This window comes from Cervus elaphus, chromosome 15, assembly GCF_910594005.1.
Source record: "Cervus elaphus chromosome 15, mCerEla1.1, whole genome shotgun sequence".
Taxonomy (NCBI): Eukaryota; Metazoa; Chordata; class Mammalia; order Artiodactyla; family Cervidae; genus Cervus; species Cervus elaphus.
The window spans coordinates 11,648,564-11,673,304 of record NC_057829.1 but is presented as its reverse complement, the minus strand read 5'-3'; the positions used below and the strand labels follow the sequence as shown (position 1 = coordinate 11,673,304).

The 24,741-nt window shown below is 48.0% G+C and overlaps 1 protein-coding gene across 1 annotated transcript; it reads right to left on the bottom strand.

The window, feature by feature from the left end:
- Positions 1-14,913: 14,913 nt before the first annotated feature.
- On the bottom strand, positions 14,914-24,497 carry RHOU (ras homolog family member U). Its single transcript, XM_043926580.1, has 3 exons — positions 24,036-24,497; positions 22,477-22,535; positions 14,914-17,218 (listed from the first exon to the last, which is right to left on the bottom strand). Exons 1-3 carry the CDS (start codon positions 24,286-24,288, stop codon positions 16,763-16,765), a joined length of 768 nt encoding a protein of 255 aa, XP_043782515.1. The 5' UTR covers positions 24,289-24,497; the 3' UTR covers positions 14,914-16,762.
- Between the last annotated feature and the right edge of the window lie 244 nt (positions 24,498-24,741).

Here is a 24,741-nt window from a genome sequence, read left to right as displayed (position 1 = left end):
TCCCCCAGAAGGGCTGTTGGGACAGATAGCCGACTTTCCCAAGAGTAAAGCAACGATTTCTCCCTCACTTGACTCCTCGGCATAGGAATCCTGGGGTCTGTTCTCAGTGTTGAGCATGTAGGAACAGGAGTGTGAGCTGTGTGAAATGGGGGAAGGGGCTCACCTGTTTCTAGTCACCCACTGCTCTTTGAGGGGCCATCACGATTCCACCATAAACATCGGGTGACAGAGGTTTCCTCTCCATTACCTGTCAGCGGGCTTTGGGTGAACTTCAGTGGGCTCCATTTAGCCTGTGGACAGATGAGAAAAGGGCCAGTCCTTCCAGGTCCTGGTTCAATAAGGACAGTTGGGCATCAGAAGGGCCTGGTCTAAGTTGTGTGTGCCTGCTTAGTCTCTCTGTGGTGTCCGACTCTGCAACTCCATGGACTGTAGCCTACCAGGCTCCTGTGTCCAAGGAATTTTCCAGGCAAGAGTACTGGAGCTCGGATTGCCATTTCCTACTCCAGGGATTGAACCTGGGTCTCCTGAACTGGAGGCAGCTTCTTTACCACTGCGCCACCTGGGAAGCCCCTGGTCTAGGTTAGTGAAATGGAGTTCTGAAGACACTCCCTGGAATGTTATCAGATTCAAAGCAGAAGATAAATTTCTTACCACTTCCTGAAAGCCCAAGTGCAACAACACCTCAGAGGTAGAATGGGGCTGGTCCACCAAGACCTGAGATGGAAGCGGTTGTCCCGGTGACCCCAGGGAGTCCCGTGTTTCCATCTTCATCACCCATGGAAACTGCCCCAACAGACTGGATAAAAGTCACTGGGTGTATCAGCAGATTCAAATTAAATAAGCCATCTAGGGAAGCCAATGTCTGTCACCCAATATTGTTTAGTTTGGGCTCTAATTCTCTTTTTATGAAAAGGAAAAACGTTTTTAAAATCAATTTTTGGCCGTGCTGGGTGTTTTTCGGCGCACAGGCTTTTCTCTAGCTGCAGTGAGCAGGGGCTGCTCTTCCTTTCATGTGCAGGCTTCTCATTGCAGTGGCTTCTCTTGCAGGGCACAGGCTTTAGAGTACACAGACTCAGTAGTTGAGTGTGTGGGCTCAACAGCCGTGGTTCCGGGGCTCTAGAGCACAGACTGAGTAGTTGTGGCCCGTGGGCTTAGTTGTTTGGTGGCATGTGGGATCTTCCCAGACCAAGGATCAAATCCATGTCTCTTCCATTGGCAAGCAGATGGATTTTTTACCTCTGAACTACCAGGAAATCCTCTCGCCTCTAATTCTTATTTCTAACTTATTTATAACTGTTAATTCTACAGGGATAATTAATTTTGCCAGTTTTATTTCAAAATGTGGTCCATTCTCTTCTCCCTCCCCACCTCCTCCCAATTACCTACTGCTCCTGTGCTCATTTCCTGAATCTGACATACCGTGAGTGGGGTTTTTCAGGCCAATACTCTGGAAGAAAGTGGCTCTGAGGACACTAGTCCTTCTACAACCAGGACAAAACCCCTGTGCTATCTGATGCACACCTTCTACATTTGTAAGAATGGAAGACAGGTCTCTACCCTGCATTAATGATCTTATTTCCTGCGTTCAGTTTCCTTGACTCTGCCACTTTCTAGATATTGGATTTGCACAAGCTGCTTAAGCTCTCTAAGATTAATTCTCACTTTCAAATATAGAAAATAAAAATGAACTCACAGTTTTTTTTAAGCTTAAATACAATCATTTGAACCTCTGTCAAGCACATACCAGAGTCCAATGCACAGTCACAGTTATCACCATCAACCTATGAACACATGAACCGCTCAGGTCTGAGTCCATTTGGTCAGGGCGGCCACAGGCCAAGGCTCCCGTCATTGCCCACCAGCCAGATGGAGCGGGCACCCCAGGTGGGAGGGGCACGGGGAGCAGCCAGGCAGGCTGAGGCCACGCGCTGTCCAGGCAACCCCAGCTGACCCAGCAGGGAGGGTCCCAGGGCCTGGCTCCTCCTGCCCCAGATGGGGCTGCCCTGAAGGAACCCAGGGGTTCCCGTGGATTGACCAAGACTATCCCACCTGCATCTCTATCTTGGGGACCCCACCCAGCCTGCTTCCTCTCCTCCATCTGCCACAGATATCACTCCCCCAGTAAACCACCCACACCTCCAACCCCAGCTCACGATCTGCTTCCTGGAGAATCTGAACTAACATGGACGGAGAGGGCAGGGTAGCCAGCAATCACATGGATCCCCTTTAAGATCTGGCTTCCTGAGGAGCAGGGCAAGTCTCCACCAAAGCTCCTGCTGTCCTTCTCCTGACGATCACATCCAGGCCTGGCTAGAACCCTAAAATGAGTTGAACCAAGCCCAGGATCGTCCCTAGTCAGCACTGGGCCATCAAATTCCCACTATCTGGTGAGTTTTCAGAAGACTGGAAGCCTGGTAACCACATCAAACATCAGCAATCATGAGAGGTTTTCTTCTCTAGAACACCTTACTGGTTCTTTAATTTGGTTTACTCTCAAAACTGTCCTTGGAAGGAGGATTTTTTTTTTTTTTTTAGGGAAGAAACTGAGGCATAGAAAGATAGTGCTCACAGTTCTACAGTCACAGAATGCAGAGCCCTGGACTTCAGAGCTGATCTGTCTGACCTCTTGGCCCCCTGCATTGTGGCTCTTCAGACCCTCAACCAAGTCTCAGAACAGTGAGAACAAGGCCTTCTCCTTCACAGTTAAACCCAAAGCAATTTGGTTTTTTTGCTTGCTTTTTAAATTTTTAATTCACCTGAATTTTAGTTGGTTTACAATGCTGTGTTAGTTTCAGGTGTATAGCAAAGTGATTCAGTTATACATATACAAGTATCTATTTTTTTTCAGGCTCCTTTCCCATATAAGTTGTTACAGAATATTGAGTAGAGTTCCCTGTGCTATACAAGAGGTCCTTGTTGATTACGTATTTTATATAGGAGCACATATCTTTAATCTCAAACTCCTAATTTATCCCCCTCACCACCTTCCAGAAACTAACTTAGAAGAGAATAATTTCTGTACAAGACTGTTGTGCGTTGATCGAGTCACAGACTTGAACCTGTCACTTCAATGACCTCACATCCCTAGCAGGACCACCATGGGCTGCATCACATGTGTCCTCTGTGGGCATCACCTGGTTGCATCCTTTTGATCTTGTAAACTTGCAGAGTCACCCTCCCCCCAATCGTTGCATCCCTCCTCAGTGTTCCTGTAGAACAGTGTGGGCCTAAATCATCCCCACTCTGACTGCCCAACAGAGGTGCTCTCCGCTGACACCTGAGCTGCCCACAGCTGTCTGGCGGGCTGCGGTGTGAAGACTAGCCCTCCTCCCACCAGGTGCCCACTCAGCTGCCAGCCCTCGGCCACTACAGGACATTCTGCATCCTGGCCTGGAGCACTGACTGCTTCTCGCACTGGGCAGTCAGGCAACATGGCAGTCACAAAGTTTTTTTGGCTCTTAAAAAATATGTACTTCCTGAATATCATGCCAACTCCGCATGGAATTGAGGCTGTGTTCCATTCTCAGCATGGCCACATCCTAAAGGGCTACAGAACCTTGGGGTGGGGAGGGGAGGGTACCAACAGCTCTTCCCAAATGTGCATTCCTATGCCTTTGTGGGTACCCTCTCATACTTTCTGTGATGGGTACCGAGGGGGAGCTTAGCCTGGAAAGGAGCTCCTGGAAAGGCTACCCACCCACGGGGCAACATGGGCTCTTCAAAGTCTGTACAGCCAGCCTGGACTTGAACTTCCTTTTCACGCTGCTTAAGAATGGAGATAAAACATCAGATGCTGGCCAATTGCACCATACAATAAATCTCTGTCACCAATAAGGAGACAGGTGTTCAGATGAGTGGGGAGAAGCCCTCCTATCAGGGGCTGGAGCTTAGGTGAACGTTCCCTGGGCCCCAGGACCTATGGGCCAACTCAGCATGATGTTCACATATGGAGGAAAGCAGGGCAGGGAGTAGGGGCGCTGCGTCCCTCACTTAGAACAAACTATTGTGAAAGATTAAAGAACATTCACAAGACAAAAGTCAAAACATGTCTCAGCAGAAGTGAGCTGTCCAAGGCAGAGGCCCTGAGGAGGTTCCCCACCTCCCATCAGTGTAGAAAGGGAGTTTAAACTCATCAGCTCAAAGACAGACACACGTGATGATGCATCGGGAGCAAGGACAGACAGTGAAGAGGAAGCATGGTGTGCAAGAGGAAGGACTGGAACAAAGGGTCAAGGAGGGGATGGGACTGTGGCTGTTTTTCTCCTTTTGCGTTTTCCAGTTTTTCCAATATTCTTATAATGAGAATACTTTTATTTTTTCATTTTTTTAACTGAAGCATGGTTGACATACCGTTGTCATCCATGCAGTGATACATGTATAACTGAATCACTTTGCTGCAGTATTTAAAATGAATAACCAACAAGGTCCTACTGGATAGGACTGTATAGGTCCTTCTGTACAGCACAGGGAAGTCTGCTCAATGTTATGTGGCAGCCTGGATGGGAGGGGAGTTTGGGGGAGAATGGATACATGTATGTGTACGTATGGCTGAGTCCCTTTGCTGTCCATCTGAAATTATCACAACATTGTTAGTCAACTGTACTCCAATATGTGAGTGACTTAGTTATATTATATATATATATATATAATCATACACACTCTTTTTTCTATATTCTTTTCCATTATGGTTTATCAAACGAGACTGCAAAGGAAGGGCATTAGAGGAGGGATGGAGTGGTAGCCTGGGGTTAGCAGACCTAAGCTATTATGTATAAAACGGATAAATAACACAGTCCTACTTGTTGAGGACAGAGAATATTTTAGACTTATGATCCAAAAGGTATTAAAATAAGCAGTTGTTAATAATAGTTTTCCTAAGGTAACTTCTCCCTTGGCGTTCAGTTCCCGTCACCCTTCCCCTACCCTCTGGGACAGAGCAGGCTTGGCCACGGTGCAGGATGACCGCCAGCATTCATTACTCATCAAATCCTCAGACTCCTGGAGGCCTAGCAGACCTACATGCAACACAGTGCTTTGGGGATAAAGGTCCCCAACTAATAAGTACTTGAGGACTCACCCATTTTTGTCCGTTAAGGACATTATGATATTGCTTAAACTATGGCATATTTGTGGTTGAAAAGCCTTGGTTAGTTTGTTAAAAGTTAACTGCTACTGAGTCAGTAAGAGATAACGCCATCTCCCCAAGAGAGACTAATTAACTTGGGAAATCTCTACAAGAATAGATCAAAGAGGGAGCGTATTCCTCTCTACAAGACTTTCCACATCCAGAAGACTGGGTTCTTAAAGGGCAAGGGTTCTGTGCATCCAGTATCACATGCACGGCACAGCCATGTCCCTGAGAAATTCTTTTCTTGATGGAGGTAACAACCAACAAACCTCATGGCATAAGTTCACTTTAATTTGCTTCATTGTTTTCTCTATCTTGTACTATTGTACCCTTCTCCCTTTTCCATTTTTTTCTTTTTTTCCTTTAACTTTTCACAAGTTTTTTTCCTTATCATTTTTTTTTAACTTTTTATTTTATATTGGAGTATAGCCTGCAATATGCCCCATTTGGGATTTAAAGGAGAGTGAAGCCCTGGCGGAGGAGCCATGGCAAGGCCATTAGAGGACGCAGAGTTAGGGCACAGGCGATTACCCTGGTGGCACAGCAGTAAAGAATCCGCCTGCAATGCAGGACTCACAGGTTCGATCCCTGGATTGGGAAGATCCCCTGGAGGAAGGCATGGCAACCCACTCTAGTATTCTTGCCTGAAGAATCCCATGGACAGAGGAGTCTGTTGGGCTATAGTTCATAGGGTCACAAAGAGTCAGACACGACTAAAGCAATTTAGCACACAACACACACAGCTGATTAACAATGTTGTGATGAGTTCAGGCGGACAGCAAAGGGACTCAGTCACACATGTACATGTATCCATTCTCCCCCAGACTTCCCTCCCATCCAGACTGCCCCATGACATTGAGCAGAGTTCCCTGTGCTATATACAGTAGGACCTTGCTGGTTATCCATTTTTCTAGCAGTAAGTACACATCAATCCCAAACTCCCTAACTCACTTCCCCTCATCCTTCCTCCCTAGCAACTGTGTCATTCTCTAAGTCTGTGAATCTGTTTCTGTGTTGAAAATAAGTTCATTTGTATCATTTCTTTTTAGATTCCATATATAAGGGATGTCATGATATTTCTCCTTCTCTGTCTGACTTACTTCACTCAGTATGACAGTCTCTAGGGCCATCCATGTTGCTTCAAATGGCATTATCATTCCTTTTAATGGTTGAGTAGTATCCCATTGTATATATGTACCCATTTTCTTTTATCCATACCTCTGTCGTTGAGCTGGTCACAAGTTTTGATTAATGAAAAGTCACTTGCTGATCGGATCATGCATCAGAAAGTGAGAGATTTTCTGTCTTCCTGGAGAAGCTTTTATTTCCCCAGGAGGCAGCTTGCCATGCTCACAAGAAGCACAGCTGCCTCTTCCCTCCACGTCTCTGTGTAGAAGACACGGGGACCAGCCCCCAGCCTACTAATCCCAATAGCCTCCAGGCATCATTTTCTGTACTTGGAAGTTACTGAGAATTAATGATTTCTTAACTTGACATTGGTTTTAGTTAAGATGACAATGCCTAAGCCAATGCAGATCAAGGCTGAAAAGAAGTGTGATTATCTTAAAATTATACAGACAAGGGGCAGTGGAGAGTTCATAGCTCTAGTTCCTGGTAAAGTTGAAGAAATTAAAGCTCAGAGAAATTAAACATCGAGAGCTGGTCCATGGCAAAGGCAAGGTGAGGCCCCAGGAATCCTGGTCACACTGGGCGTCCCTGACCCCTAACTCTGTGTCCTCTAATGGCCTTGCGATGGCTCCTCCCCCAGGGCTTCACTCTCCTTTAAATCCCAAATGGGGGCATATTGCAGACCGCACACAAGAGAAAAGCAAACTAACGTCTCAGAAGTGAGGACAGGGCACAGCAGCAGAGCAACAACATAAGTCAAATCAGAGTCAAATCTGACTCCAAGCTCATAGTCAATTTCTATCCAGATAGGACCCCAGGCATGACCACTGGTAACGGTGCTCTGGGGAGGGAGGCAGGGGAACAGCTCCTCTGGAACCCAGTTCTGCTCCCCTGGGACTGGGTGCAGGGTGGTCTCAGTTCTGTGCAGACTTCTCCACTGTCAGTCGTGCTCATCATGGCACTAGTCTGGCTTGATTTACTTATTTATTTATTTAGGCTGCGCTGGGTCTTCATTGCTGCCCAAGGGCTTTCTCTAGTTGCAGTGTGTGGGCTCGTCACTGCAGCAGCTTCTCTCATGCTGCAGAACATGAGCTCTAGAATGTGGGCTCAGTAGTTTTGGCACACGGGCTTAGTTGCTTTGCGGCATGTGGGATCTTCCTGAACCAAGGCTGGAACCCATGTCCCTGCATGGGCAGGCAGATCCTTAACCACGGGACCAGCAGGGAAGTCCCATCATGGTGATAGTCCTAACACAAGGTTTTTTAAAGTGCTTTATTTACCCTCTGCTCTACGTTTGTCCCAGGGCAACTGGAATCTGTCCCTTTGGCTGGAAAGGGGGCACAGGGAAAGAATAGAAACATCTTCATTGTCATCCAGCACTCCACACACTTGGCCAGGTGCCAATCTTCACCCATTTTAGGCAGGTGCTCTCCGCCCAGAGGAGGAAGATTCAGTGAGAGTTGTAGGCAGCACATTGTGTTGCCCATTTGAATTGACCCCAAAGAAAACAATGTGAGTGACAAGTACACCTTTTATCTGCAGAAGTCCTAACTGCCTGACCAGCCGGATTCTCCACACTTCACCCAGGACAGACATGAGCAACGGGCTGCACCAGCCCTGGCAGCCTCAGAACCGAACTTCCCCCTCGTCAGTCCAGTCGGTGGGCCCCAAGAAAACCCCCTCCCAGTGTTCACATACTTGTGCAACACTTACCCCTCCCACCCGAACTGCCTCTGGGCTTAGCCTTGGGACTTGCTTGGACCCAGAGACATTAAAAAGCACAGTGCAAACAGGCTTGGTGAGCCCTTGCACACATGTTTGCAGAAGTCAGCCTCCATGCTGCAAAGAAACTCAGGTTGGAAGATTCAAGGGAACAGTCAGAGACCTGAGGGTTCTCTGGATGGTCTCCCCGAGGAAGGTCGCAGTTGCATGTGACCTCAGCAGAACTGCCCAGCTGTGCCCAGCCAGCCCACTGGATCACAAGAGCGGAATAAGCAGCTATTGTTTGAGCCCTGAAGCTAAGTGAGGGGGTGGCTTGCTCTACAGAAATAGATCCTTGATTTAGTACATCCCCACTAGGGTTTTTAAAGGTTCATCTATATCTTCTGTACAAGAGCAGGAAGGAAAAAGGAAATTCAGGCCTAAAATACCCTTGCTGAGTAACAGTTCTACCACTAAATCCTCGAGTTCCGTCCTTAGCAAATTAGTCTTTTTGTTTCTCTAAAAATAATAGCAGCTAATCTAATGTGTGCCCATCATGGGTGATGTGAGGTTAGGAGAGACATTGTATTATATGTCTGTATTCATTTATATCACAGTGTGATTTAGAGAAGATTTAGACAGGTTATGGAAATAAGTAAAATATTCTTCATGCTGAAGAAATGAATGCCCTTCATAATTGTCAGATATTATAATATCACCCAAACATTTTCTCCTCTTATCAACCCTCTCTGTTCCCTGGTCTCCTCTACCAATATTTTACAAGGAAAAATTTACTTGTTTCACCCAAACAGTTGTTTATCCAATCAATAATTGACCCCCTTCTACTTTTCCCCATTTTGAAATAGACACACTTGATGCTCAGCACCCATCAGCGTGGAGGTGATAGTGAGGTGGTGCAGGCAAGAGCCTGGTTCCTGCCAACACAAAGACCATCTAACCTGGGTAAGGACCAGTCTTAACAACCATGGGAGGTTGTCCCAAAGACAGTCATATCCCCACACCCATCTTCATCCCTCAGATTCTGAAATAAAATGACAGAGGAGGTAAATTGTGTTGATCAAATAAATGCTTTGAAAATCCACTTATGAGTCACCAGGTCTGGTTTCCATCATGTATGAACAATACGAGCCTGTATACAGTCCTCCTGGCTCTGTGGTCCAGACTGAGAGTTCATCCAGAATGAAAAGCAGGAACTCAGAAAGGTGAGGAGAGGGAAGGGACAGTAGGGTGTGGGGAAGTCAGAGTGGAGGGAACTGTCTGGGGGTTCTGGGTGATTGTATAATTGTGTGTGTGTGTGTGTGATCTTTACCAATTAAATCTTTGATAAATAAACCCAAGCCAAACTGTTTCCGTTGTCATTGCTATGGTTGCTGACACTTTAGACAGTAGGGTTTGAAGCCCCACCAAGTGCCTCTCCCGATCCTTCAGCAGGCTCAAAATGGAATTCAGGCCCAGCCAGCAGGATCTGGTGAAATATAAATCCAGTAGCATCAGGCTTCCTGATTTCCATGGTAAAACATCATGTGTGGTATTTGCTTCCAAGCACCACAGTCCCCTCCCATCAGCCACAAATGATAATGGTTCCCATCTTAAAATTAACACCTGAACCAGTTATTACTCAGCACCTGTCAGAGTGTTATTGATGCTTAGGCTTATGAAGACAACTTAGGTTTCAGGGGGTCCACACAAGCATCTAAGTTCTCATTGTGCTGGAAGTGTAAAGGTTCCAGAGCAGCAGGACAGGAAGGACATGTGCCCTCAGGGATGCTTCTGGAGTGACTACCACCAACTGCTAAATTAATGTTACACAGCCAGCTGTTTGATTGAGAGGAAATCCTAGAATGGGCCTTATGGAGAATGTTTCTCCACCTTCTGTGAAACTAGGCAAAGACATAACATATTTACATCAGCATTTTCAATATATTTTCTCCCAAGTTCAGATCAGAAGTCACTCAACTGAGATGATACGACAAAGCACTGTCTTGGAAAGGGAAAGTCGAGTAGTTGGTATGGTGGGTGCAGTACCCTCCATTTGGAGACCTCCTGAGATGCCCTTTTGCCAGTGGGACCAGAAATATTCACAATCTTTGACCACTTCCCTCAGCAGCTCTCACCCAACTAGGGATGACCTGGCAAATCCATCCTTGGTCAACCAGTAAAGTCAAGGAGCATCCTGCCGACATTGCCCGGGGACCCCCTTCTCCCATCTGGACCAAGACTTCAGCCAACACGTGCCAGGAACCCTCTCCATGTGGCTGTGAGTTCAGGCAGCTGGTCCCCAAGTTCTGTTGGCCTTGGAGCCGGTCTCTCTGCCTAGTTCCACTTTGTGTTCACTTATCAATTTATTTGAGTATGAAGAGGACACCCTGAAGGCCCTGTCCTTCACATCCTTGGAGACCATCTTCACATTGGCCTTCAACTACCAGTGGCAGATCATAGCATCCCTAACACCTGAACACACGCACACACATGACTGTCCTTTATTGGGTTTTGCTTTTGTTTCACTCTTGTACCTATGTTCAGCAAAAGGAAAACAGGTATCATCCAGGTACCAATTAGTAGGGAGAAGAGGGCAAAGAAGGAGGAAGGGCCATGGGTCCAGTGTCTGGGAGCCCCCATCTGAGGAGTAAAAGCATGTGGAGGGGACCTTTTCTGAAGGCTGGAGGAAGCTACATGTGATTGATATGTTTTCCTAAAAGTATGTCCGCTTTGCAGAGAGACACTAGAAGCTAGTCTGCAGGGGGCATCAGAATGCTCCTCAGAGAAGGTGGTACTAACCCTGAGACTGAGGAGGGGCTGATTTTTACAGACATGTTCGTGGAGGGCTTCCACACTGTGGAGGTGAATGCACCGAAGTCCAGGCACATAAGAGTATAGGGTTCATCTAGGGGCACTGGGGTATGAAGCAGGTGGGACAGGGGCAGGACATACACGGCAGACAGGAGTTGAGATCCTGAGCAGGAGGCTCTGCAGGCCTGTGGTTGCCACCTGAGGGCCACAGAGCCTGGGGAAGTGGCATTCATGATGGGATGGGAAGGTCCACAGGCACCCCAAGCACATAAATGTTCTCCTGCTTTTCAATTATATGTAGACGCTTCATGATTAATGCCATACCTACTGAAAGTGTTACCAAACACAAAATGAAATGAATGTCATTTTTTAATTCACAAAGGCTTTGAAAATTATAATGACATGAGCTCTTTTTCACTATGTATTTTGATAGAAATTGTAAAAGTGCAACTATTATCGTGTGAGATTGGCAAAATTCGAAGGCATAATAAAATGTTTGGAGATCAATGCTAAACGTGGAGTGTCATGAAAAGCTAATCTTATTAAAAAAAAAAAAAAGTCCCTGCTGGCCCACAGGTGCCATGGAGAGAAGCCAAATGGTCTGGGCTAGAGGAAGAGACAGGAGGCGGCAGTCAGGAGGGTGCTGAGTGGCAGCACCCTGGTGGCAGAAAGGGGAGGACAATGAGGATGACATCCAACAGACAGGACCTGGTGGCCCATCAGGTGAGAACGTGCAGGTAAGGGAGTCTGGGCTGATGACCGATTCTTGTTTGGACCAGTGAGTGGCTATGTTGGTGTGTTGTGAGCACAGGGGCTCAGAGGATGGGGTGATGGAGAGCCATGAGACGGAGGATGACTGTGGTCAGCAGAATGACCCCCAGAGATATCCACACCCTAAGCCTTGGATTCTGTGCCCAGGTGGGCCACACAGTAAAGGGAGATTAAAGTTGCAGGTGGAATTACAATCACCCATCCTGACCCTGAGATGAGATCACCCTGGACCCTCTGGGTCAACTCGATACAAAAAGATGTGGAAGGGGAGGTCAAAGCATCAGCGGGATTCCACATGAGGAAGACTTGACGGGCCATCACTGCTTTGAAGGTGGAGGAAGCCCCCAAGTCAAGGAACACAGGTGAGCACAGAGCTCCAATAAGGGAGAGGATGAGTCCCCCCGCACCCGCACATAGGACCCTAGCCCCGGCCATTACTTGACTTCAGCCAGGGAGACCCAGTTCAGAATCTTACCTCTAGAACCAGAGGTAAGAAATCTGCACTTTTTTAAAGCCACTGAGTTTGTCATCATTTGTAACATAACAACCTCAACAGTGAGTTAATTCTGAAGTGGCCATGGGGCATTAGAGGGGACTGAGAGGAGATGCTACCCAGGAATGTGCCTCCTTTTAGGAGGAGCATTTGTTCCCACCCATGCACCTCTGTTATATGCAGACCCACGTCTTCAGGACCTGGTTTCATTGTTAGGGGTAGATGCTTCCTGGGGTGACAGGGGATGTTGCAGTTGGTAACTCCAATAAACAAAGGTTCTAGAAATGGCTCAAAAGAGCACAAAAACAAGAGTGCGTTTGGCTGGGCAAGGCCTTCCCAAGTGAAGCAGGTGGAGGGAGGCCCAGCCTGATTGGGAATGCAGGGCCCCACACCCACTTTCCAGCCTCGCTCGACACCCCAGGCTACCTCGGGGCTCTGATCGTAGTCTTGGGTCTTGGTACCTTCCAGCCAGGGGTGAGGAGCCAGCACATTTGCCACCCACCCATTCACCCTGTGCCATGTACCTGCAGTAATTGAAGTATTTCTCTCTTCTATAAAAATGAGTGGAAATTGAAAAATGAATTTGTTATTAAGCATAAAAAGTATAAGCCTCATAAAATTTAACAGAGATGAAGATGAAAGCCTTTAGGGGCCTGTCGCCAAGTTGAATCAACTGTGTGTCTTGACCAGAAGACATTACAAAAAAATGAGCGGATGTTTCCTAGGGCTTATGGGCCCCTGTAACCTTTATATACAACAACCCATCAGCCACCGGGGCAGGCGCCACACTTGCCCCTGTACTGACATGACACTTAGGCACAGAGAGATTAGGAGGTTAAGCTACTTAAGGAACCACAACCAGGAAGCAGCAGAACCAGGATTCAAGCCCAAACAGCCTGACCGCGGGATCATTGCCTCTCTCTGAGATCACGGCATCCCCAACCCCCTGCCTGCACAGGCCCCCAGGACAGGCCAGATGCTGCTCTGCCTCAGGGCCTTTGCAGCTGCTATTCATTTTAGAAAACTTTTCTCCCCTCCTTTCAAGTCATCTCTGTGGAGACATTCTGAACTCCTCTGAGGGACTGAGAACTCTCTTCTTGTATCCTGGGAAGGCCTGTCCCAGATAAGGGAGATGGGACTGGGACTGAGGGAGGAGAGACTTCCAGGCTGCTCTGGGCAAGGGTCAGGTTGCCCATGGAGGCCAGGAGGCTCGCTGCCTTTCAGCACTCTGGAACACAAGCAGATGGGCAATGGGTTGAGTTGCTCTCTGCCCAGTTTTCCAGTCCATTGTGGTTGACTGGTCAGGGGATACAAAGAAACCATATCCTGAGATCAGAGGCAACACAAGGAACAAAGGAGACTGAACTGCCCTTCACTAGGTGACCGGGAGTGCTGTCCAGGCCCTGGAGATGAGGGATCCGGAGCCCTGCTGGCCTTCACTGTGAAGCTGGCGGGGCCCAGGGCACCCCTGGACGCTCACCCCGCATGTGCACACACCCAGGACACCAACAGCCCAGTGAGCAGGGCAGCCCTGTCCACACAGGAGGAAACCAAGGCTCCTCCGTGCCCTCAGCGTCACCCCACACTCAGCGCTGCTGAGCCTGGACTCAGCTCCGAGAACAGGGACGGAGGCCAGCACTTGGCCCCTCACACACGAAGATCCAGAGGCTGCTCGTGTCAGCCGTAGCCCTGGAATTCTCACCCCCCACCCTGAACAGGCATCTAATGTTGGCTGGGGACACATTCCCAGGACACCTCTGGGGCCTGCTTCTCCACGTGTTCTCCCTTATGTTCCCTTCACTTCCAGAGAAATTCTTTAGTAGAAAAGGCAGGTGCCCTAAGAGCTGTAGGTCAGAATTTGTTTGCTACCACCTGGAGAGCATCTTCAAAAGGAGTGTTCTGCTCACCATTATTTTTGCTTAAAAAAAGAAAAGCATGACTTAGGGGAGAAGACCTGCCCTGTGTAAGAGCTTAGAAATTTCTCTTAAGTCTGTCAGGCACAGCAATTAACATTACAAAAGGTTCATTTCCACACACTTGGTGAAAAGGGTGGACCCTGTATTGTTACATTATGACTGGCCTGCGCAACTTAACGCAGGGCATTTCCCAAAGCACAACTATGATAGTCTGCTACGCAATAATATCAAACAGTAAATTTAACAACGCTTGAGCTTGGAAGTAAATCAAAAACTCAAGCACATACTTTTAAAACATTCTGGGGACTTCCCTGGCAGTTCAGGGGTTAAGACTCTGCACTCCCAATGCAGAGGGGAGGGTTCAACGGGTTCAACCCCAGGTCGGGGAACTAAGATCCTGCATGCTGCAAAGTGCAGCCAAAAAAAAATTTTCTGCCCAAGTCTCCCTTTTCATCATGAAGTAAAAAGGGATGAAAATGTCAACTACAGTCCCACCTGTACTGTTACAAATTTGGCAACATATGAAAACCTGTTGCATTTCAATGTCAACCTTCTAGATTTTTAGCTCTAATGGGACAGCTCATTAGAGCTAAGGGATTAGCTCTAATCAAGCTAAGTTAAGAATAAAACACTTGAGTAAAGCTCTAGAACCTAGACCACAAAGGTGTTCCTCACAAACCACTGGCCATCAGTGGTCCTAAAGGCAGAGGGTGGCAAAGGCTTCCCACTCCAGCAGACCAAGAGTGGCCCCACATGCTGTTGCAGGCATAAAATTTCTTTCAAGTTTTGTGTTCGGTCTTAAAAATTAACTTGCATTGTACTCCATGACATTTGCTTTAATATAAAAATACTGTTTGAAATCACTTACCAGTCAGATAGCCCTCCGTCACCCCACTCCACACCATGGCGGGCAGAGCCCCATCTGGGAAGTTCACGAGTTCATGAACCAATCACCAAGCTTCAGATGCATTTCATTGGGTCCATTTGTGGCATTTCCACAAATGGAGTCATTTTATTCACTCAGGTTGTATTCACTCAGCATTTTATTCACTAAATGCTTCAGGACACTATGATATCAATTTCAGTGTACTGAAAAATAAATAGTAAACAGTATGTATTTCAGTTTTTAAATGAAGAAATTAGTTAATTTTATTTACTAACAGAAAAAAAGAAGCCCCTAACCTAAAGTATAGCCTGATCATTTACTTTTTATATGAAGAAACACAAATTGGATTTTTTTTAATATAAAAAGGACAAGATCCACAGAAAGATAAACTCCTCTACCTATGGGCACTAGAGAAATTTCCCCAGTTACTGGCAGATTTTGGTAGATCTGCATCACCAGTGCAAGCCTGACATCACAACTTGCCTTCAGCTACTTCTCAGCATCTCAGAAGCAACCCCATCCCAAAGTAAACCTGCTCCCCCGATGTGGCACGTTTTTTCCCCCAGAACATAAAGCCCTAAAAGCCACCACCTGGAACAACACAAATATGTCACAGTCTGTGGTTTTCTGACTGCTCTACAGTGTAGAAAGTGTGAGCAAGGGTGCTGTGGTCCCGGCCACTACCAACACCACGGCCCCTGACCTACACACTGTCTCTGTGGCCAGCTCCTGAGAGGTATCTGTGGGTTTAGTAGGTCTGAAGAGGCATTCATTTTAAAACAGGTTCTAAGAGATGTACATGTTTTAACATAGGCTCCATAATGTGTGAAGATACACTTAGAATCACATCTCAGGTATCATTAAAAAGAGTTCTGTTCTAAAAAGTGTTAAAAGAGGAAGCCAGGCTTCCATCACAGCTGTTCCTGTGGCCACGTTTTTTTTTTTTCCATAGTTAAAAGTCTGAATCTGCAGCAAGAACAGCCACATATATATCTGTGCTCATGTGTGTACACAAAGAAGTACCTTTGGGCTGACTTTAAAAAAAAAAGACATTTTGTTTCATTTCCCGAAACACCTGCCTGCTCCAGCCCTGCTAGAGTGTTCATTTCCCTGAAGGTGGGGCAGGGAAAGCCCAGAAGTTTAGAACCAATCCAGGCAGGTCTCCTGAGCACTGTCATCATACAGGTTCAGGCAGCTTGGCTCACGTGCATGACAGCAAACATCACACTCTGGTCTCAATGTGAGTCGTTCGTTCCCTAAAGAAAAGAGAGCTCCGGGCTGCCACTGCACTCCTCATGGCATTCTGGCTGTTCACATGATTTCAGGATGAAAAACCCCCATCAACAATTTTTCCTTTTTGGTCTACACAGGACCATTGTCAGTGGGATGTTTTCTGTTGGTTATTTTTAAATCTTAAGCAATGGAGTAAAAGAATATAACCAAAGTGTCTGATTTGAGGTTTTACAGGCAGAAATCTTTTTTTTTTCCTCAGATTTTTTTCCCTTAAAATAAAGGGGAAAAAAGTATGAGGTTTCAAAGCTGAGTTACTCTGACCATAGCCAGCCTTCAGGGAAGGGATGGCTAACCACACATTTCCTCTTTGCTCTTCCGTGTGTTATCTCATAGCAAAGGTGTGCCTTTTTCATATTAGATATAAATTAATCAAAAGGTCTAAAGCTCTAAATTTCCAGAGTTATGAAAAATTCTTAACTTACTTCAAGATATCTTGCATAAGTATATCATCCCTCAGCTCAAACAAACAAGAAGGTCAAATGCAAGAAAGAAGAACATAAATTGGAGCACCTCCTATAATCCATATACACACGCGCTCACTATACAAGTCCTACACAGTCAAAGAGTCATTTCAGCTAATATAGCCTCTAGTGTGGGTTTTGTTGGAACACAGCCTGCTGGGGTCCCCATCAGCATCATACGAAACAGCAATACTTCTTCCACCAGGACTTGGACAAGGTCTTCATCTTGTCGGGAGTCCTGCTCTTGGACTTCTTTGGCTGCTGCTGGGAGTCCGAGTACTGAATGCCGGCCACAATGGCTGCATCGAAGACCTCTTTGAGGTTCTTCTGAGTCAAGGCCGAGCACTCAATGTAGGAGGTGGCTTTGATCTCCTCGGCACACAACCTGGCCGCCTCCTCGGGTACCGGCTTCTCTTTGCACTTGTCCAGCTCGATGAGGACTTTGACGTCTTCTCTGAGGTCCGACTGTGTCCCCACAAGGATGATGGGGGCTTTGGGACAGTGGCACCGGATCTCTGGCACCCATTTCTCACTGACGTTCTGGAAGGAGGAGGGACCCACGACACTGAAGCACAGGAGGAAGATATCGGCATTGGTGTAGCACAGAGGCCGGAGCTTGTCAAACTCATCCTACAAGGGAGTCAAGCACCCAAATGTTATCTTTCACATCAGTTATCAGCACAGAGACCATTTGAACATTTTTCTGGAAAGGGTCTGGCAGGTAACAGAAAGCCCACAGGCAGTGGAAGGAAGAACCAGAGTCCTATAAAGGCCCCTGCTGCCAAGCGGGGCCTCACTCCCAACTCTGCCAAACTTGCCCAAAAACCTTCCTCACTGCTCAGGACCTGCTTGCAACTTACTGTAGAAAAAGTCCTTATGTTAGATGGATTTTCAAAATAAAATTTACTTTCTCTAGCCTTCAGGCCAGAGTAACTCAGACTTACTGCTTCAACTCTGGTACTTAGTCAGGCTTTTAAAATGTAGATGGCACCCACACTGATCCTCGGGGCTTCACGCAGTCCCCAGGAAACCCCAGTCTGTGAACTCAGTAGCTCTGCCCATCCTCATGGCAGCTGTGAGCCTGGCTCGCTTCATCCCATCTGTGCCGTGCATACCCAGGGCACACTCAGGGCACATCTGGTGCAGAATCATGGGACTCAGACACAGGACTGGAGTTGAGGACCTAGGCTTGGACACTCTCACAGCGACCCAGAGAATGTGTGCCTCTCAATGTCACTTACAACACAAATGAATACGTTCTCACACTTGCTGGATACACCTTTTATCTCACTTTATCTTTTTCTCCCTCCTTCCTTTTCTCTTACTTTCCCTCCCCTTATTTTCTCTCTGCGAACCCCAGAGGCCTCCAGAAATGATGCTTTGGGAAGATAAAGGACCAGAGAAAGGGCATACCCATCCTACTTCCAAGAAGAACTGAATGGAATAAGTCAGAGCTGACTATATAAACCAACCATCACCCTGCTGAGTGCCTCACTGTGCGCATTCACTAACAGAGATGCACACAGGACTCTGGACACTGGACACCAGACCTAGGGGATTTGGTTGGGAACAGACACACATGGCCTCAGTCCTTACAGGGAAATGCATGCTTGCATGCTAACTGGCTTCAGTCGCGTCCGACTCTATGCAACTCTATGGACTGTAGCCCACCAGGTTCCTCTGTCCATGAGATTCTCCAGGCAAGAATACTGGAGTGGGTTGCCAGGCCCTCCTCCAGCGGATCTTCCCAAGTCAGGGATTGAACCTACATCTTCTGTGGCTCATCACTGGCAGGCAGATTCTTTATCACTGAGCCACGTGGGAAGCCCTTATGATTATTTACAAACTATTATTTACATGCATGTTTTGTTGCATCTGTGGACTTTTTCTAGGGATGAAGAAAGCCTGGATCTTTTGAGTTTACGTGCCTCATCTGAGGCCCTGTATTTCAGTTTGTAGGGCGATGACCAAGTGACAATATTGAAGTTGACCAGCTAAATCCTCAGGAAGGAATACGGCGTCTCACCACGTCACTGCCAATTCTCCACATTCTATATGCAAAAGTTAAAAAGAAAAAAAAAAAAAAGAAGTCTTGGATTTCTCAGTGCCAACTTTGTGCTGAAAGAAGAAACACAGAAGCCCAACCAGGTGGCCAGCAGCCCCGCCCCGAGGATCTTCTAATGAAATGCTCCCCCCGTTCTCAGCGGCCTGCAAGAAAGCAGCACAGGACAGTCTCTGCCCTCACTGCTGGCAGGCATCATGCCTGGCCGGGCCCTGGATCAGGGGCTGCATTATCAATAAAAAGAACAGCAAACCCAGCCCTGGGCCTTGGGGCATGGCCTCGGCAACCTGGCTCCCAGACTTCCGCTGGTTCTGGCTGAGGGACTCAGGAAGCAAAGCAGAAACTAAACCCTGCTGCTCACCACCTGACCAGAAACCTTAGCTATTTGCAGAAATAAATGCCACACACGTACGTGTGACGAGTCCAGTTGGAATGGACCCTTAGAGAAACGAGTTCTGAGACCCAGAGATTTGCCTGGGATTCAGGGTAGGGCTGGGTGGGGCTGACAGGTTGCTGGACAGCCGCACCAGTCTAGCAGCAACTGGAGTTTGTTTTTTTTTTTAAAGTATAAAGATTTTCCCAGGTGCCTCATGAGTCAGAAGGCTGAAGAGTTTTCACCTGCTATTGGACAGGCTACTGCAGTCTGATCAATTGAGTGAAATTCCACTGGAGTGAAATTGATCACAGTGAAATTTCCATAATGAGTCCAGTGTTAAAAACTCCCTTTCACTTTTTATATGCACACCAGGCCCCCAAGAAAACCCTAAGGCATAAGAAGCAATTCCTAGTTATTTTTCCAGCTCTCAGCTGCTATGTGAAACTTATGTCTGATTCCCAGGCAACAGCTACCTGTGCCCACATTCTCCTAGTGTTTGGAAAGGAGGCAGCTTGAGTCCCTTTATCCCCAGGAAGCTACCATGATGACCGCTTGGGGGAATGTGCCACCACAGGCTGGAAACGTGGCAGGCGTCAAATCAAGTCCCTTAAAAAGGGAGGTTATCAGATCTGGAGTAGGGAGGATAGGAAAAGACTATCACCTTGTCCAGTTTTACTAATGGTCAAAACAAGTACTAATTGATAGCTGGGGAGCCGGGGAAAAACTGACTTTATCTCACCAGTTGTGTATTTTTTTAATTTATTTTTATTGATTTGGCTGCTCTGGGCTTTAGCTGTGGCATGCAGGATCTTTAGTTGCATGTGGGATTTAGTTCCCCCAACCAGGGAGCAAACCCAGGCCCCCTGCATTGGGAGCACAGAGTCTTTTCTTCCCCCAAGAAGAAACTTTTCTTTTTTTGTATTGGGGTACAGCTGATAAACAATGTTGTAACAGTTTCAAGTGAACAGGGAAGGGACTCAGCCATACATATATATGTATCAGTTCTCCCCCCAACCCCCCTCCCATCCAGGCTGACACATAACACTGAGCAAAGTTCCATGGCGAGCACAGAGTTTTAAACCACTGGACCACCAGGAAAGCCCCAGCTGTGTATTTTTCATAGTTTGAAGATGTGGTTTTTTTGAAGATGTGGTTTTCCGTAAATCTGTAGATGGTGACCTCACACATTACACTATTAGGCATACTAACCACTCCTTCAGGTAAGAAATACAGTGAATCTCAACGAAAACACTGCTGAGAAACCAGAAGGAAAATTTCCAAATAAACCAAAGTGTGCCAACTTGCACTGAAGCCTTTTCATTTCCCAAATTACAAGCTTTTTCATGAAACCATTTCTAAAATGATTCTTGTGATTCCTTAACTTTGAAACAGATCACTAAAGAAAAAAAATCAAACTCTTCCTTGATAATTCTGGATCATTTCTACAAAGTGTTCCCGGTAAAAGTCCTAATCCTCTTCCAAAACTGCTCAGAGGTTTTCCTCCTGGGTCTACCCATCCTGTCCCTCAAACCAATGTCTCCTTCCTCCTCCTGTAACCTCGCTGATTTCTTCACAAGTTCTGTTGGGTTGGCCAATAAGTTCATTTGGGTTTTTCTGTAAGTTCCTACTGGAAAATCCAAACGAACTTTTTGGCCAATCCAATATTAAATGGTTTGTTTTCCCCCATGGACTATAGTCCATCAAGGGGCAGGCCATGACTTAAGTTTGCAGGACCTAGCACTCCATTTATCAATCCAGTCTACAAACAAGCAAACTCCACTATGGGCCAGGCACCAACCAGGCATGAGGCAGGGAACTCCAGCCCAGGAAGCTGTGTCTGCCATCAGAACCTGACAGGTGAGCCAGTGGTGGGAGCTGCCTGCCCTGGGCTGTCTGCTCCTCCCTAAAGGGCCCCAGATAGGCATGCCCTTTGGTTTCTTGAGTTTTCCTGCCTTCTTCTTATTCTCGGACTCTTCAACTGCCACTTCTTGCTTCAGCAGGGAGGCCTCTGTTTATTGAGGTGCTACCCAACCTTCAGTGTAAAGATCAGAAAATGTGACCCAAGGTAGGAAAAACATTTTTTATTTATACAAAGCAATTAAGCTTTAATTATAAATAGCAGCAGGACATCCAGAAAGATTAAGTATGAGAAGGATATATGTTCTTTGATTTTTCTCTTTCATATGCAATAAAATACAGATTGCTTGGTTTTTTATTTTTTTCCTGCTCCAGTAGAAGGGCAAGGAGACAGCAGAGGCAGCTGGGCAATGACATGCGCCCTGTGGCCACTGCCAAACCAATGTTCAGCTGGGGATTGAGGCTGCCCAGTCTTGTGTCACTTTGAAGTTTGAAAAACAAAGCCCTGAATTTGCTGTCCCGGAGTGGGTAAGTGACTAAGAAGCCCTGGTTTGGAGAAGGCTCTTAGGGACACTGGAAAGTCAGATACTTCTTAAGTGTAGGTGGTCATATGACATTTTTGAAAGGAAGTGAACACTTCTATCTGTCGATAAATTACCCCAGCACTTTCTCAAACTCTAGCAAGTACTGGAGAAAATACGTGCTTATTAACTGTGGCTTTGGCAAGCTCTAAAGACAGACCCTAGGGGCTTCCCTGATGGCTCAGCGGGGAAGAATCCACCTGCAATGCAGGAGATGAAGGTTTGATCCCTGGGTCGGGAAGATCCCATGGAGAAGGAAATGGTAATCCACTCCAGTACTCTTGCCTAGGAAATCCCATGGACAGAGAAGCCTGGTAGGCTACAGTCCAACAGGTCGCAAAAGAGTCAGACTAAACAACTTAGCAACTAAACAACAACAAAGACAGACCCTGGGCTCTCAGAGGACACAGTGAGAATTCAGTGATGTAAGCACCATGCAGGGGGACTAGAGAACCCCAGCTCTTCGGGGACACCCCAGAGGGGACTTCATACTGAGCCCTCCCCATCCCTGGCTGTCTCATCCAAGTGCCTGGCCCTCAAGACAAAAATAAAAGTTCACGATTCTGAAGGACCAAGTCCCAGTTCATTCATTCCTCCAGGTTAGGAAAGGAAATATTAACACTTACTGACATGAACGCCATCTTTTTCTTGAGTCAATATCTTAAGAATTTGGTTTGCTGACCTTTAATAAAATGATTATAAGGCATCGCCAACTTACTCTGAGAAATGAGTACAAAGCATCATTGACAATTTTTAATAAAAACCAGAAAGTAAATAAGATCAGAAACTCCCAGAAGATAAGAACCGCCCTTGACCCTGTTTCCCTTGCCCCGCCCACAAGGAGCGGTGCCAAACCCTGTTTTATTGGTGTGGGGCTCTGTCCCCGCCACCTCCACCCTCTGTGAGGAGGGGGTGGGGCTCTAGAATGGCCCAGTAAAGGAGAAGGGGCAGTATTTGAAGGCCTTTAAAGGCCCTGTTCTTGCCCAGCACTGAGCAGTGATGTGATACTGACCTGTCCTGCAGTGTCACAGAGCTGGAGTTTCACCGGCCGCCCATCCACGGAAACCACAGCTTAAAAAGAAGACAGAGAGGACTGTCAGTAGTTGGGAGGGTCTCTTTTAACCCTTTCCAGAAGAACAATAATTTTAGTTTGTATGAACACTCTCACTCCAAACCCTTCAGCTCCTATTCTGGGGCCCCAACAAATTCAAGACTTGCCTAAAACAAGGGGACTCCATGGAAGCTTTTTTTTTTTTTTAATCCAAACCTGCCAGGCCAGCAATTTGCTCCATGCCCCCAGAGAAGGCAGAGAGGCCCAGGGCCTTTGATGGCACCCTGGAAGGGTCTGAGTTTTCTCCCAACCCCAGAAGATTTATTTTCCTATGGCACGTGTTTCAAAAAACGCAAAAACAACACTGGGGGGTAAGTGGGAACCAACCTCATGGTTTTAAATCAGGAGAAAACCTCACAAATAACTCTGTTTTCCCTTGGGAAACGTTTGGTGACTTCAGGGTCTGTCACAAAAGCGCAGCTTGTTTTGAGAACATGTGTAAACACAGGCGGCCGGTATTGTCCTGTTTATAAAGGAGGGCACCGCTTATCTCTTCATGTCAGCTCAAAGAGAGGATTAAGCGAGAAAAGGAAACCGTGTCCACTTTTCCACTAGGAAGGGGTATCTGGGGAGAGGCCTGCATCAGAGCGCTGCTCAGAGAGCTCTATTTGATGAAGCACTCAGTTTCGTCTCAATACAACTTTCTAAATTGTTTATAAATGTTTGTACTGCTCAGTTAAGGAAGGGGATTCACACACACACACACACACACACAAATGGTATTGGTGGGAAACCCACCAGCACAGCACTGCTTTACCTAGGGTGCCTCCAGCAAGTCCTTGCCATCAAAACTTTGTGAAAGATCAAGAAGTTCTTTTTGTTTGTTTTTAAAGAACAAGAGAAAGCATTTCACTCCAGCTTCCATGGATGTTAACTTTTTCATAAATTTCAAGAAGACTTGAAAAATCAAGATGAAGGATCATTTTATCTTGGTGGCTACAAACCAAATGACATAGCACCGCATACATAAGAGCTTTCGGGAGCTTAAGAGATACCGAAAAGACACTAAGAATCAAAAACAGCGCCAACCGGGGCGGTGGGACTCAGAGGCAAGAAGTCATCTTTACTATCCTGGTTTAATCCAAAACTTAGCCTTCCCCAGCGCCTCCAATGCCATTTTCACTAAATCCACTCTCGTCCCTGCTCTCCGCGGCTCTTGAAAGTGGAGACGCCCTCGGGAGAGCAGCCGCTGACTGGGAAAGACCGACCCTCGAATCACAGGTAATGGCACCTGCGCGTCACCTTCCGATCGAAAGGCGGCAGCGGCGCCAGCCACGTCGGCCTGACGCAACTGCTCGACTCAGGAACTGATCAGGCCACCTGGGCGCGACCTGCGCGGCTCCGCCGTCCGTCCCCGAGCCGCGAGGCGCCCTCCGCTCCCCGCGCCCGGGCTGAGACTCCCGCTCCCGGCGGCCCTGCGTCCCCGGGCCCCCCTGCCCAGCACCCGCGGCCCCGCTCACCCGAGAAGTTGTCGAAGGCGGTGGGGATGTACTCGGTGGGGTAGCCGTTGGTGGTGTAGCTCACCACCAAGCTGGTCTTGCCCACGGCGCCGTCGCCGACCAGCACGCACTTGACGCCGCGCCCCTCGGCGCCGCCCGCGCGCCCCCGGCCCCCCGGCGCCCCGGGCCCACGGCCCCCGCGCTCCCGGCGGGGCGGCACGGGCGGCGCCTCGCAGCGGCCCGGGAACGCGGGGTCCCCCTGCTGCGGGGGCATCGGCCCGCGCCCGCCGCGGGGGGAGCCGTCCCCGACCCGGGGGCCGCGGCTCCGGCCGCGCGGTGCAGACAAAGGCGGTCGGGTGGGTCCGGCTGGGCTCAGGCTCCGGCGGCGCCGGCTCTGTTCTGCGGCTGAGGACTGCGGACCGAGCGGCGCGGGGCCCGGCGCTGTCTCCTCCTGCTTCCCGGCGGCCCGGCGCGCGGGGGGGCGGGCGCGGAGAGAAGGCGGGGCGGCCGCTAGGTCCCGGCGTCGGGCCCACAGCGCCCCCGCCTGCGCGCCGCGCGGTGCGCTAGAGCCGGAGCCGCGCGCGCTGGGGCGGGACCGCGACCGGGGACAGGGACCCCGACACCCACGGGGGATCCCTAGGTGCCCAATCTGGGCAGTGCCGAGGAACCAGGCCAGCGGAGGGCGGCTTCCCGGCGCCGACCCTGCCGCCACCGCCGAGGGGCTCGC